Source organism: Camponotus vicinus, unplaced genomic scaffold (genome assembly GCF_025532165.1).
Source record: "Camponotus vicinus isolate PSW18456_S1 unplaced genomic scaffold, iyCamVici1.0 SCAF_12, whole genome shotgun sequence".
Taxonomy (NCBI): domain Eukaryota; kingdom Metazoa; phylum Arthropoda; class Insecta; order Hymenoptera; family Formicidae; genus Camponotus; species Camponotus vicinus.
The window spans coordinates 15,410,607-15,425,727 of NW_028141948.1; the positions used below are offsets into that span (position 1 = coordinate 15,410,607).

General features: G+C 37.6%; 2 protein-coding genes and 1 long non-coding RNA gene across 3 annotated transcripts; 1 reads left to right on the forward strand and 2 right to left on the reverse strand.

Moving 5' to 3' along the window:
- Window positions 1–248: 248 nt before the first annotated feature.
- Window positions 249–1,870, reverse strand: LOC145962848 (uncharacterized). The gene is made up of 3 exons (XR_014436003.1): window positions 1,690–1,870; window positions 1,068–1,328; window positions 249–664 (listed from the first exon to the last, which is right to left on the reverse strand). It is a non-coding gene; the product is annotated as an uncharacterized LOC145962848 (long non-coding RNA).
- Window positions 445–6,465, forward strand: LOC145962846 (solute carrier organic anion transporter family member 2A1). Its single transcript, XM_083084221.1, has 10 exons — window positions 445–674; window positions 1,080–1,361; window positions 1,726–1,935; window positions 2,131–2,389; window positions 2,573–2,714; window positions 2,954–3,248; window positions 3,533–3,722; window positions 3,883–4,141; window positions 4,274–4,712; window positions 4,788–6,465. Exons 2-10 carry the CDS (start codon window positions 1,100–1,102, stop codon window positions 5,723–5,725), a joined length of 2,994 nt encoding a protein of 997 aa, XP_082940347.1. The 5' UTR covers window positions 445–674; window positions 1,080–1,099; the 3' UTR covers window positions 5,726–6,465.
- Window positions 6,311–11,827, reverse strand: Oatp58dc (Organic anion transporting polypeptide 58Dc). Its single transcript, XM_083084222.1, has 8 exons — window positions 11,643–11,827; window positions 10,539–11,270; window positions 9,850–9,959; window positions 8,904–9,343; window positions 8,112–8,793; window positions 7,513–7,894; window positions 7,195–7,296; window positions 6,311–7,122 (listed from the first exon to the last, which is right to left on the reverse strand). Exons 2-8 carry the CDS (start codon window positions 10,870–10,872, stop codon window positions 7,001–7,003), a joined length of 2,172 nt encoding a protein of 723 aa, XP_082940348.1. The 5' UTR covers window positions 10,873–11,270; window positions 11,643–11,827; the 3' UTR covers window positions 6,311–7,000.
- Window positions 11,828–15,121: the final 3,294 nt, after the last annotated feature.

Consider the following 15,121-nt stretch of genomic DNA (forward strand, 5'->3'; position numbering starts at 1 on the left):
TCTAGTATAAAAAGATTGCGTGCGCGTTCGATAAAAAGCATTACAGAATTTTATATTCTTCTCTTTGAGGAAAAATAAATATACGAAATTCTTATATAAACTGAAGAGAAGAAGATTTAATCTAAAATACGTTATTGAACATTAAGTTGTGTCAATAATAACAGCATACGCATTTTTTAAGAAATCACATTTTCAGATTAAAAGAATCGTTGTTAAATTGATCATTGAACAAGATAAATTTACTCGTTTGGAATCTGGATATCAACGTGATAAGGAAAAAAAGCTTATGATTATCCCTTGATATTCTATGGGAATAGCGTCAAATCACACACCGCGATATATTAGTGTCAGTAATGTTATCCCTACATCCCGGTACGTGTGTATTGCATACTGTAATTTTATCGGAAGATATCTCGGCGGCATATCTGTTAAGAAGATAACGCTCGTATTCGTTGTCGAGTAGTGCCGCGCCTGTACGTTGTACCGCTAACATTTCTAACTCCGCAACGAGAGAGACAAAAAGGCGGAAAACAAGCCTTTCCCGAAGAATGGAATTTTACGTGAGACGTTGTCATCATGTGAATGTGCCTCGTGAGTGAAATATTAACACGAGATCGATGAATTGGATTCTCATCGCCGGAAAGTACACCAGGGCGGAGTAAATCTGAATAAAAGCAAGTATATCTCTATAGTGCGACTTATGCGATACTTCATTTCTCTTATTCATTCTTTCAATAATCATCAAATACGTAGATTTGTTATTATTTTATTTTTCTTAAGAGTTCGATATATTGAAGCTTGATGACTCCAGCTTGATGATTACAATTATGTGACTCATGATGACACATAAGTCGATATCAGACACATGTTATTCATAGATTTTTTTACGACTTTATATAATAAATGATTGCAAAAATCGTAATGTAAAATTTAATAAGAGTAATAAAACATATAATATTTAATAAGAATAAAGAAACATTATTTTTAAGAAAAATCATATTATTTTTAAAATACTTAACTGAATGATTCACTGCACGTGGATGATACAAGATTTTAATATGGCTTACGTTAATTAATAGGTGCTCCACTTTGGAAAAAAATGGTCCGTATTTCGGAAGTGATAAGAAGTGGATCGGAAGTGGAGGGTAGTTTGTCAGGACCAGCCAATCCAATACCTAGCCAGTCAATCGATTGCGGTTGTGGTCAGATGCAATGTCCAAAGTTGGCAAAATTTGCCACGCGAAAACTCTTCGTGGGATTGATTTGCTGGATTGGCGTGATGCAAGCCACATCGTACGCTTACTTCCGTGTGACAGGATCGACAATAGCTAGAAGATTTCAAATCGATCCTTATTTAATGGGTCCGTATTGCAAAGGAATAATCCAAAACCATATTTATTTAAACTAATTTCTAAAGAAATTGTAAAGCAAAATTGTAGAGATATTATTCATTTAAAAAAAAGCATAAAATATTAAATTTTATAATATATTTTTATGCGAACCATCGAGTTTAATAAACCATTTAATTGTTATGTATTCTCTATTTTTATTTATGTAAATTATTTTTTCACAAACTATAAACTTTGCGTTAGCAACAATTTTTCTAGGATCGTTCCGAGTATGGAAATATTTTTAAATTTGCTTGGTATTCGTTACTTAAATAAATTTTTGATACTGCAAAAATCTAACATTTCTAATTTTTCAAATAACTCTTATCTTTTTCAGATTGGATTCTTGTTATAGCAGAATTGACGCCTTTCATCCTTGGATTACTAGTAGCGTATTGGGGAGATAGAATACACAGAGCTTCATGGATAGGAGCTTTAACCCTTTTACAGAGCGCCTCGTACTTTATTTTGATGATACCTCATTTCACACATCGCGTTCGTGTGATTGAAGAAACGCAAAATGTCACTCACATGTCATTATATGCCGGTTAGCGTGCCTAGATTATAAAACTTTAAAACAGAATATTATTAATTAATTTTTTTTCCTACTTTTCTTTTAATATTTCTTTTAATATTTCTTATATCTAAATTATCTCGTATTTAAATTACTTAACATTTAATTTATAAGCAAATAAAAAATAATTTCCTTCGCCTCGAAAGTATATCTTGAATTTTTTTATAGATGATAGCCCAGAATTATGTACTTCCGGATTATCCCGGGTCATCATAGAAGAAGACGAACCTTGCTATCTTACTATAGTCATCCTGATTACGGTGTCGATTATAACTGGTGCAGCACATATATCATATTATGCCTTGGGAATTTCTTATTTGGATGATAATACAAAAATGAAGCACGTGACTGCTTTTATCGGTATAATTGTCCCTGTAAAAATCATCGGAGTAGTTTTTGGATATTTTTTGGGCTGGGGATGTCTTCGGTGAGTACTTTCATCATGTTGTATGTTTGAGTAAATAACATATTTTTAAATAAATACATAATTATTATTGTAATGTATATGCCATAAACTTCTTCAAAATTAAAAATATGTGTGTATTAATTATAAACTATAATGTACAGAAAAAATATATATTTATATTTTGACTTATCAATTTTTATTTAGGATAGATGCGGAAAATTTTGATATCATAAAATCATATCAGGATCAAATCGGAGCATGGTGGCTTGGATTTCCGATTTTATCTATATTATTGGTGATTCCTGGTTTGATGCTCTCATGGTTTCCCCGAAGATTACCCTCAGTGGTAACTAATTGGCATTACATAAAAAATTATATGATACAAAAATTAAGACTTTATAATATAAGTTTGTTATACGTATACTTATATATGTACGTACATATAACGTATATATGCTATACATATACATATATATATATATATATATATATATATATATATATAATATTACAATTATGTATTTATTATATATTATAAAAAGCGTTTTCCAGCTTATTTCATAATTATTATTTATTCTATTTTAGGTTGTCGAGCAAGCTGCAGCCTCACTTCTCCATCAAGCTACAACAATAAATAATCGAGCACCTCACCGAACGAGCACTCAGAAAGTGGGTAGTCCTGATTTTTGGCCGTCATTCTGCAGATTGGTTACTAATAAAATTCTGATGTGCAACATCCTAGCGATGATATTCTGTGCGATAGCGCTAATCAATTTTATAATGCACGAAGATATTTTCTTGGAATCCAGATTTCATATGCCAAGACCGACAGGAATGCTTCTTGGATTTAGCGATCCTCTGCGATCTAGATTAGTCATGAGTAAGATTAATCGATGTCTTTCTTAGTATGTATAATGATAAAACACGGAATCTCTTAACGCAATGAATTATAGCGATATCAGCTTGAATATCGTTACGAAATTCTCTTCAAAATTCTCTTCAAAAAATAATTAATAATTAATGTTTGATACAAATTTTTGATAGAAATAAAAACTTAGTTTGTTTCACAAGATTAAATATTTAAGATGTAGGAATTTTAGAATAATTTCTCTTATGTGCTGTAAATCAGATAAGACAAATGTAACATTTCACGTTTGATTTTAGCTATCATGAGACCCATTCTTATTGGCTTGATCGTAATCATCAGTGGTTTAGTGTTAGCCAAAGCGAAGCCACGGCCAAAGTTTATTATTAGTTACAATCTTGTCATTATACTTTTAACAATAGCGATTATCGTCTCGCTGATCTTCGTCACTTGCGACAGGCCGCCCATCGTCGGTTTGGACAAAGGATCGTAAGTGTAGCTTAAAATTAACATCTACAATTAAATATCAGCGATGATAATGGTAAGAAAAAGTAATGAGTTATATCTCATTCTGTAACACATTTCAATATATTAATTAATATAAATAGATTACAGAAGCCTAATTTTATTGACTTACATTTTCGTTTAGCAATGGATTGTTGAAATATTGCAACAAGAATTGTCGTTGCTCAAAAGATTCCGATTTTCGACCGGTTTGCGAGAGCTTGGGAAAATTTACGTATTACAGTCCTTGTTATGCTGGCTGCAACACAATCATTTATGTCGACGACGTCAAGATTTACAGTGGTTGTAGCTGCGTGGAAGAGATGACAGGATGGGGTAATGATCAAGCGAAAGACGGTCCGTGCGAGTCGATTAAATGTCAGGCTGGTTGGATGCTTTTCGAAGTAATTGCACTTGTGTTTATTGAAAATTAATATTTAATATATTATATATTTTGCTGAAGTTTCTTCTTGCAAGCAATAAAATATCCAAATCAATCGCGATTCAAAGATTTTTCTTTCATTTCTTTCTTTCAGTTTGGAACTTTGTTGGCGTATGCGCTAGTCGCTTCCACTTTCGTAGGAGATTTATTGATCAATATAAGATCCGTCTACAAGCAAGACAAAGCCATCAGCATAGGTTTTTCGATGACGTGGATCGGGATTTTCGTTTACGTTCCCGGAAAGATTCTCTATGAATTCGTTTCACGTGAGGCCTGCCAATATTGGGGCAATCAAAGAGCAATCTGTCATTTACATGGCGAAAAACTCGGCGACTATTTGTGCTACTTGACGATCCTATTCTTGTCTCTGTGTTTTTTGTCTAAGATTATCCTTTGGTTCCTTTGTAAAAATTTACAGCTGTACGAGGAAGTCGAAAATAAAGAGAACCAAGAAAACACGGTGCTGCAGGAATTAATCGAGCAATCAGCAACAACTGAGCAACAGGAAACAATACAAGAAACAAGAAATAATAGTAAGATGTTTTTTATAGAAATAAAATAATTTTAAAGATACTATTTTTCTTTTAAAATTAAAATAATATTCGCAGATGACGCAACAAGACAAGTGGATGTGGTTATCGAGCCTGAATCAAGGATACCACCGGAAACAAACGTGCCGGAAGATAATCCGCCAAAGAAGGAAGAGAAAACGCAAAAGAATGTACCTCTGAAGTATGGCCCTTTGGGCCCGGGCGATCGCCGATCAACGGGCTCGAATCCCTCAACGACTCGCAATTCGACGATTCGTAATCTCGACTCCGAGGACGAGCTGGACAGTTCGAGCGATGAAAGTAAGAAACTATCGAGTCCGCGGGTTGCTTACGCTCCGCTGGAACTCGATTCCGACGTCGAGAGCGATCTCAGCAGCATCGGACCGAGATCAAGGAGACGCATTTCGAGCAAGGAATATGACGAGAACGATCAACATTCGTCCAAAAATTCGTCCATAAGACGCTGGTTCCCGAATCCCGATCATTACGAGGATCCGTTACGGGCCAGGAATTCGAGATTCAGAAAGTCGAGCAGTTATCAGGACGGCTCCTCGAAAACAGGTAGCTTCGAGTTCTCGAAGAAGGGTCAAGAGAGCAACGTGTCCAAACAGGGCGACTTCAACGAAGTTGGCATACCGATAGTGGATCCATTTCCGGAAGGAAAGGGCAACTCGGGCGACACGATGCACTCGAAGGACGTCAAGTCGTTGATCGACCGATATGAGCAGAACGTGAGTCAGGAAACTCTGAATGAAGATCGGTTATCGGTGAAGTCGGAGGACGCGAGGAGTCGACCGGAGAACAAGATGGGCATACCGCTAGTAGCTATGGTTCCCAGCAGGTCGTCCTCCTCTCGAGGACAATCTTCTTCGGTCTTCAGCAGTTTGCCGGATGTGCTGGACAAGAATTCCAACCTGCGTATGGAGAGACGCGCGACTCCCAGCCCAAAAAGTTCCACCAAGGGAAGCAAACCAATATATCAGACCGACTTGTGAAATTACGCGTGACTTACGCCAGGATAATGTGTGACACACATGACACTGACGTGCAATTCTGCGAATATTTGTGAACAAAAATGAATAATCTATTAATAGGATTAATATATTACTACGCGATACATAGATATAAATTTATATATGCGAATAAAATGAGAACATTCTAACAATTCAAGGAACAACAAAGACATATATAATATTGTCTTTGGCATTTATCATATTTAAAATATAGAAAACACTCGATTCTATTTGATACTTAAGTAGGTAAAATATAGCGTAAACAAATGTCTTTCTTTAATTGTTGAATATTAATTGTAAGCCATTGTAATTATCATATGTATGTAGAATTGACATTTTGCAATTGACAAACTTTCATTTTCATTTATAAGTCTAAATATTTAGTAAAGAATAAAAATAGTCAGCTGAAAAAATGTTTGCTTCGTTTCATGGCAAATTTCTATACCTTTTTTGTAAAACAAAATATATAGATTTATATAATTATATCTATTAGAATAAAATTGTTTCTTCAAATGTTTATTAAAATTTATCGTATTTCTAAATTGTATGAATTATTTTGTTTACCAGTTAATAATAACTTTCTGTTGTTTTATTGTAACATTTTACACATAGATTCCTTATGAAATTATGCTCCGAGAAATTTATATTTCACACGGAGATATCACACACATGTACGCACATACACACGTGACCTGAAGCGGATAGATAGGTATCTTTTTATCGTGAGTACAGATAAATTACAGTGTTTCTTACTAGTTTACTAATTCAAAATATAACCGTTATATGTACAATTATTTCACTTTATAAATGATTCATATTGAACTAATAATCGAATCGTTATTTTTATCATTGACAGCGTAAGCTGTATATATCAAATGTATTGATTGGCATCCAAAATCGTCATTCATTTGTCATTAAAACATACGAATCCGAAAATCTAGAAAATCTTAAAAATTTATATCTTACAAATTGTGGATTCCGTTTACGTTTACGATAAAATCAACCGCGATATAAATTGAATTTGTTAAAAAGATCAGTGATCGCTTCTCTCTAGCGAACACCATGAATGATCGGTTCTATCTAGATTCTATGAGCTTTAAATATCTAAGGAGGTGCTTAAGGTACTTGTAGAGTCTTTATTTGTCGGTTCTCGCTTGCTTCGCGTTCTCCGATTCTCTGGAAGATCTCCGATCGAAGCTTTTCTTCGCGTGAACGCACGCCCCGAAAGGGGCGAACTTGATTATCAATAACCGTTTTTCAAAGTGTCTCACCCGGCTCTTCGGCTATATCTTCCAATTCGATCTCCTCGTCAAAGATCTTCACGCCTTTGACGAAATACCAGACACCTATGTCGAATAACGTGCCGATCGTCACGAAACCTGGAACGGCAAAGGGGAGATTGTAACGAATAAAATAATTTCTTGATCGTTCTATGATGATGAGATACTCACTGGCTGCGGTGAAGTTTAGCAAGTACCTCAACGCCTCGCCATTATACAGCCAGCAATTTCCCGTCCCTGAACATGTTTTACCCCATACGAGACAGGTCTTGTCTGTGAAAGATAAAATGTTAATCGACTTGTAAATAGAAAACAAGAAACATGGACAATATTTCAATAATTTTAATTGATAAAGATCTCATAATGCGCTACTAAAAAAAAATTAACGGTTTTATCTTCGTGTTTGTCATTCGATAACATGCTATAGAATCTGTCTCCGTCGATGTCAGTTATTATCGCGAATGTGTATATGAAGTTTTTATCACTAACCTAATATAAATCCAAACAAAATCGGTGACGGAATGAAGGCGAAGAGGCTCATTATTGTCAATCCGAAGCCCATGGCAACCGTCTTGTCCTTCTCGTCGACGCATCTTACGGAAACTAGAAAATTCGACGCTCTTCCGGTTGCGCCGCTGAATTTCAAAAGGCACACCACCGCCAAAAAGATGTAGAACTTTTGCATGCAGTCGACCGGACACGAACCCGGAATTGCCGTTCCCAGAGTTTCCACGGTGGGTTTGGTCGTATCCAACGGAAGCTCAGTGGAAAATGGGAAGGTGACATTGGCAAACGGATGAGTTAGCGAGCGTGCCAACTTCGGTTTCACGCAGCTGCAGTCCTTATAAACCTTGCTGCCATTACTGTGAAGCTAAGGAAGATGCGTGCAAATTTAATATCCTAAAAAATCAATTCATATCATAGATAGACGTATAGGAAACCTCGTCTTTAGAGGATTCGCTAGTAATTTAAAGATTGAAAAATCACATAAAAATTGCAAAAAGCCTCTATTTTTTTCATAACCCCAGTTTCTTTTCTAAAGCGAGATTATCCTATGCAATAAGATTGCACATAAAATGATATCGAACCTTGACCTCGCGGCAGCCGGCGTGACACGCGGATATAAACGTTTGTCCGTATTCGGAGCACACGGGATTATAGGTGACGTAGTCGCAATGGCACTGTTCATTGCAGGGTAGCTGCGTTTTCAGGACACCGTTTGGTTGAATGGCAATCTGGTTGTCGTTCGCCGAGCAACCGAGGAAGGCGTACGAGATCATCCCCAGTATCGATATAACGCCGATCATGACATTCCATGCCGCCAGATATCTAGCCTTCGGCTTGTACTTGGAAATAATCAGGCCAGATAACAGGATTCCGAAGGCACTGAACACCAGGCCGACTGTGCCGGTGATCAACGACGAGACGGAAGCCGACTGTTTGTACTGGGTCTCGATGTACTTGGGCATAAAAATCCAGTAGGGCATGTAGCCCATAAAGTAGAAGACTGTCGCCAGATTGTTGCACATCAACGTCGTGTTCGTCAACAGTCGTTTAAATGTGCTCAGCATGTCCGAGATTGACGGTCGTATCTCCGACTCTTGGTCGCCCTCGTTCTTGATGCTACTGCCCGATTTGTTGCGCTGCAGAGCGAGGACCTTTCGAGCGGCCGCTCGCGGCAGGGTCTTCGGAAAGAGAGCGATTATGCTCGCGAAAAGGAAGAGCAAGATCGCCAAAATGATCCATCCCAGCCACCAGGCGCCTAGCCACCTTGAATATGTTAATTACGTGAAAAAAGTACCCTTTTTAAATAAACGAGAGTGTTTTGATATGAAACAAGTGATTTATTATTAAATTATATCAATCAATTCTCTAATAACCTCGGATCTTGCATCGAGATAGTGGGAGTTAAAGTCGGACTGATGTAGAACTTTAGAGAGAACGAGGCCAGCCCATAACCGATGGCGGGCCCCAGCATTCTCAGGAAGTACGAGAAACTGATCAGCGCCGGCGTCTTCGATTTCTGTATGTTATCGTCCATGTAGGACACTCCGAGAGTATAATAAAGGCTGCCACCCACTCCGGACACCAGCTGGGCTATGAAGAGGAGCACCTGCGGCGCAAAGTTCCCGTCTTCGGCTTCGCATTCCATTTCGCGATTCTCCTTTCCCAGACAGAGAAATTTCCGGTGTTTGCCGGAATACACGCTCGAGTTTTTTGAACTTTGTTTCGTCCTGTATTCTTTGGTTAGCATCAGGGCGTCCTCGCCAGGTCCGTAGAGAAAGTGCGGCAGCATCGTTAGACAACAGAAAAGTACAACCTAAAATAATAATTTTAACACTTACAATTAATCATTTTAAGGAATGATTCTGAGCCGCTAGACTCTTGATAAAATTATTTGAATTTACATTACACATAAACGTATTTATTAATCTGGAAAATTATTCCCCTCATTTTTTTATCATTTATCATACTTTAAATATCGCAGTGGGCGATGTGTCAGCTCGATGTATAGAGATCCGCGCGCTTCGCGCAAGGGCCTTTTTGCTATCCAAAGAATGGAGCGCTTAGCTAAGCATACGACGACGAGAGTACGATAGCAAGAGGCATGAATGAGCGTAGCTACGATTCTAACGCTTCCTAATTTAATTAAGAACCGACCAATCGGTGAGTTATGACGTCTATACCGGCTCCGTTCCTCTGGGCGTGTGCCGACAGCTGACTTTTATTTCTTGCCGACATGCGATCGGAATGCTTGACGCGCGCAAATGTTACGCGGTACATCACAAATTAATCGCAAACATCGAGGAGTGTGGTAAAACTTACGGTGTAAATACCGAAAGCGATCCATCGAGGCCTGTGACTCCTTCCTGCGTAATACGACAGAACGACGGATACGAAAAGCTGCGAGATGTCGTTACCCACTGTGATGAGACCTGTATGATGAGAAGAAGCGCGCGTGTGTTTAGCAGATCACATATACACGATAAAATTTTAGACCCTTTCGATCCCGCGATTTAATAAAAAATTGCATAGCGATTCGTTCAACAGCATCCGCGTGATACCACATGTACGATCAAATCAATTCTGTACTACTTTTGGAGAATTTTAAATTTGATCTCAGTGAAGAGACAGATTATGCTTTAATCGGAAAATGTAAATAAAAAATGTAATATGCTGTACATGTATACTTTTATTCATAGTGAATTTATTGTTAACGAATAATAAAAAATTTAGGCAATGCTATTCTTTCTAGAGTGTCCTATTGCAATTTTCCATGCTCATGAAATATTTATAAATTTATCAATTTTTCCATTATTATCAAATTTATCATTGTAATATACAATATTTATTACAAAATATTTAGGAATAATGCTTATAAAATAATTTATCAATTTTTCAAAAATATAATCTATAATATTTATAAATATCTACAATATCAATTTATCCATAAATTAAATCATATTTATCAATCTTATCATATTTATATATCTTAAGAAGCATATAATACGTACCTGTCGTTTTGGAAGGTATTTTAAATCTCTTTTCGATAGTGGTGATGGTGCCATTGAAGTAGGCATAACTGGCGGAGAATATGCAGCCGAGGACACCGTAGAGAAATACGTACGCTTTCTTGTTGGCGAATTTCTGCAGGATCGGGCCCTTGAAACACCAAATACCGCACGAGGTGTCATCGGTAATGGGCAGCTCCCTGAAGACGTCCTCGAGGCCCCTGGCCGGCGTCGTGGGCGACGACGGCGCCGTGGACGGCGTTGTCGGTACCCGTAACAGCTTCAAGTTCTCCGGCCCGTTCTTCTCGTGATTCGAGTTACTCGAGTTGTTCTTCATCTTCGACCTAGTCGTCGTCGTCGTCGTGACCGCCCGCAACTGGCAAAGCACCTAGCAGCACCCAATAGCTCCGAGTCTCGGTGCTCAGTTGACCTCAATCACAAGTCGCACGGTAATTTCGATATGACTTTGTCGTCCTCGCGACCCTTGGCATCACTTCTCGCGTGCCGCACAAATTCGTTTCGGGTTGCTTCCTCGCGCACGAAATCTAATCTTTTTCTCTCGCACTATTCCCTGTTCACTCTATCACGATCACGTGTTCTCCATGTTTCGGAGGCATCCGGGCAACACCTACGCCGTGAGATCCGGGAGTTGACTGCAGCTGTGTGGCGCGTGCGGCTCGTTAATTTATCCTGAGGATGCTCAATGAACGACGATGGCGATGAAAGAAGTTAAACCTTGAATCGGAGTAAAGACAATACATTATATACGATATATGTTTGTACAAATAATTTTAAACTGATTAGATGATATCTGATTGTTAATATTGAAACAATATTATCTTATTATATTTCCATGATTAATTATATTTGGAATTATATTTGTATGATTAACTTTATTATAAGTGTAAAAGAACTTTGTAAATTAACAATTGTATTTTTAACTTGAACCAATAATTTCTCCAATGATTATAATTATATGTACATCTGCTATATATCTGTATAATATATTTTAATATATATATTAAAATTTTCTAATCACATAATGCTATAATTTTAAAATCATACAATACTACATGATTCGTGTGAAAAATTCACAAAGTCACCTACTGATTGAGACAGGCACCGATCAAGTCGAAGTATTAGGTAGTAGGCGGCGAAGGTCCTTTAAAAAAAAAAAATTATGGACCACCGACTACCGATCGCTTCGCGGCCGCGAGTCGATGTGATTCCTCGCGAAATATAGATTCGCGTCCGAAAACGAGCGATATTCTTCCGCAACTGAGATACCTAAGCGCAACAGAGAGCATGCCATGTTCTATGCTCGTTGGAAGATCCCCACTTTGCGCCCTCGAGAAACCGATCGTGTAAGAAAGAGAGAGAGAGAGATCCACGATGGTAAAAGATCTTCTTACACATACCGCTATGGTCGCCTCACCTACATGGATCCACCGTGTCGTTATCAAGCGGGTAAATTCTGTCTCTCGCAATCAGCCTATTCCCCCACCCCCTTTGTTCTCGCTCTCTCTCTCTCTTTCTCTGGCTAGCTCTTCTTTTCCCGCTTAGACCGATCACGATTCTTTCGTTCCTCCTTCTACGACTAGGAACTCCAACCATCCGCGAACATCGCCCGCTCGACTCTATCTAATGACCTACACCTGCACGAATGACAGGAGTAGGGATGATATCGTGGTTGACGCGGAAAAAGAGCAATTAATGGGGTAAGCGCTCGGCGCCCCTGGCTATTGCGAAACGGATGCATGAATATCAGAGCAAAGCCATTGGGATGAAAGCGCTACTTTTATAATCTACTGTGACGTAAATGACCGCTTCCGTGACGTGACAGTTTAATTTCTTCGGGTCTGGAGCAAATTTTGCGTTCAGAGGATTACACTATCAAGTCACGATATTTACATACATTTCGCACTTTGCGGTTGGAAGCTGATGGATTAATTGCCGCTAATTAAGTGTACTCGCGGGGAAAGCCTTTCTCTTCGACAACGCGATGATATACATTAGTTATCGAACTCGTGTTGCATCGTCATTTTTCTTTTCCCGCTGCCGCGGCTTTCGATCAACACTTTTTATTGTGCTGTTCTTGCAACGCCTGGCTCCCGGGGAGGCAGGAAACGCGACGTTGACGCGAAAGCACAATTTTCCAAGAGCGCCGTTTCCACCTTGGAGCGGACGCCCGGCGTCCGTTTGAAGAAACGGGACATCCCTACTCGGGACTATTCGCGACGTACGGAGACCGCGGCGAGGTCTCGGCTTTCGGTTACGGCGTTGCCTAAGCTCGTTTCTAGTCAACCTCCGGGAGCAGAGGCTCACATTGTGGACCTATTATGATTTAATAGAGCCGACGTGATGTATACACGCGCGCGCGCGCGCACACATAGGCACTCGCGGTCTAAACTCTTCCGTCTATTCCCGCGCATTGCTAATGGCACACATCAAACAGCTATGTCGCTAATAGCTGACGAGTAATTGCTCGAGCTTAATTTTTATTCTACGGTGTAATGGAGATCGATCTCCGCCAAGAGCCGCGTTAAGTTCACGATCATTAGATTCACGATTGTATCAGCTATTCCAAGCATTTTCCGGAAAATGATCGATCATTGTGCGCGAGAATGCAAAATATCGTCTTTCTCGTCTCCTCAATGATATATTCTTTCGTTCTAATTGCAAATAAGATACCGTTATCATATGAATTTACAAAAAAAAAGGAATGAAAGGAAAAAGAATTGACAATCATACTTGTTATTCAAAATAATCTTAAATAAATAGTTGGCTATCTCATCTTGAAAAAGAGCAGCGATAGTAAGAAATGATATTTGATACAAATTTTCTTATCACGACGGTATGATCTGTATGCATACATGACTAACCAAATGTCTATTGTGTGCCTGTCTTAATTAGATCGCCAAATATGACACGCGAGAAAGGATAAATTTTTTTAAATATTGAAGGATCTCCGAAGAAGTGAAAAAGCCATAAAAATCCCTTATACGCGAAATCAGTTAAATGATACTCATTCTGTCGTGATTTTGCGATACAGTGACAACCGGCATTCGTATCGTGATTTGCAAGAGACTGTTTTTCTGTGACAGTATTTACTTGCTCGCAAACCTGCCGAGACAAATGAAAAATTTACATCTACGATAAGAACATCATAAATACACCGCAAAATGTACCACGTATATATAAATTTCTTGGAATCTTCGATTTCTGCCGTTTGATGCATGCAAATAAAATTTCACAAGAATACCTGATATCAATCAGCTGTCATATTAAAAATCATTGTTGAGCAAAAGATCTATTTTATACTCTACTCTTGTCTAAATAGCTTGTAGGTATTGATGCGTAAATTGAATTTGTTACATCAAACATACATTATTTCTTAAATCTTCATCTATCACTTTCGCGCATATAATATTATAATATAGCGAATTTTGCATCTTATAATGATTGATCACATTTCATGGAAATTTCCGTCTTTCAAAAGATATTCTTATTAATTCAGCTGTTTGTTTAATTGAGTAAAAATTAAGAACTACAAAGAATCTACATTCACTTTCGTTGCAGTGCATCGTAAATTTCAGATTTACCTCGACGTACATGACGTTGACCAGATTTAATGTTGACATCTCTTATTATCGAGAAAAAATTAAATCCACTATAATTTATAAACTTTGTATTTGCACGATTCGTGGCGCCATGTTTACGCAATTTAAAACGTATATATATCACTCGAAGATTGCTATATTTTTGATCGCGACTTGAAGTTGAATTCTTCTCCATATTAACTTTTAACTAGAAATACTCAAATCAGCTACTTTAATGTATAATCATCACTTATATATATTATTTCGAAATTGTGCATAGCCTGTAAAATGTTTCTAAATTATTAACAATATATAAAAAATATTGATAAATACAAATCATTTTAAAATGTAAATTGCTAAAGATAATGATATCATAAATTAATATCATATAAATTTAGAATCCTGCTTTTGAGATTTTGTATAAAAATAAATAATAAAATATATATACATATTGTACCGAATGGAATAAAAATTAAATTTGATATAAAACCAGATAAGATAGTGAAACAATTTTTATATTAAGATGTCATCTCATGAAACATACATATACATGATATATGATATGACATATAAATGTAAACATGCAACTAGATTTGAGATCCAATTAAATTGCTCTTGTTTAGACATTTCTTTTTTTAGTATCCCAATAATCTTTGGAATAATATATTTCCACATCATGCACGTGCGCGAGACACGTGTATTTCACACGATACCATGAATTAATTCTGTCGCAATTTCTCTCCAGTTGCGCGATGTCCGGCCTGAATTATCTGACAAGTTAACTTGTAAAATACAAGGTTACTGCACTAGTACATTGACAAATTTCGTTAGGCGCTTCAAGCGGCACAACCCACTTGCGTTTGTAAATTACGCAGTATTCGTAACAAGAATGCCGGACGAGCTATATTAGAATCGTTATTATTGCAGTAGAACTAATAGCGGTATTTTTGCAAACAGTATTTTTCTCGACACTGTAGAACCCATACT

What these genes read in the sequence shown, in the direction of transcription:
- Oatp58dc (XM_083084222.1), bottom strand. Translation starts at nt 10,872, where the DNA reads ATGAAGAACAACTCGAGTAACTCGAATCACGAGAAGAACGGGCCGGAG. An exon ending in TCGCTTTCGGTATTTACACC is followed by an intron (nt 9,344 to 9,849) that starts GTAAGTTTTACC and finishes TTATTATTTTAG; the next exon opens with GTTGTACTTTTCTGTTGTCT. An exon ending in ATCTCGATGCAAGATCCGAG is followed by an intron (nt 8,794 to 8,903) that starts GTTATTAGAGAA and finishes AACATATTCAAG; the next exon opens with GTGGCTAGGCGCCTGGTGGC.
- LOC145962846 (XM_083084221.1), top strand. Translation starts at nt 1,100, where the DNA reads ATGGTCCGTATTTCGGAAGTGATAAGAAGTGGATCGGAAGTGGAGGGT. An exon ending in TCACATGTCATTATATGCCG is followed by an intron (nt 1,936 to 2,130) that starts GTTAGCGTGCCT and finishes ATTTTTTTATAG; the next exon opens with ATGATAGCCCAGAATTATGT. An exon ending in ACAAGAAACAAGAAATAATA is followed by an intron (nt 4,713 to 4,787) that starts GTAAGATGTTTT and finishes TAATATTCGCAG; the next exon opens with ATGACGCAACAAGACAAGTG.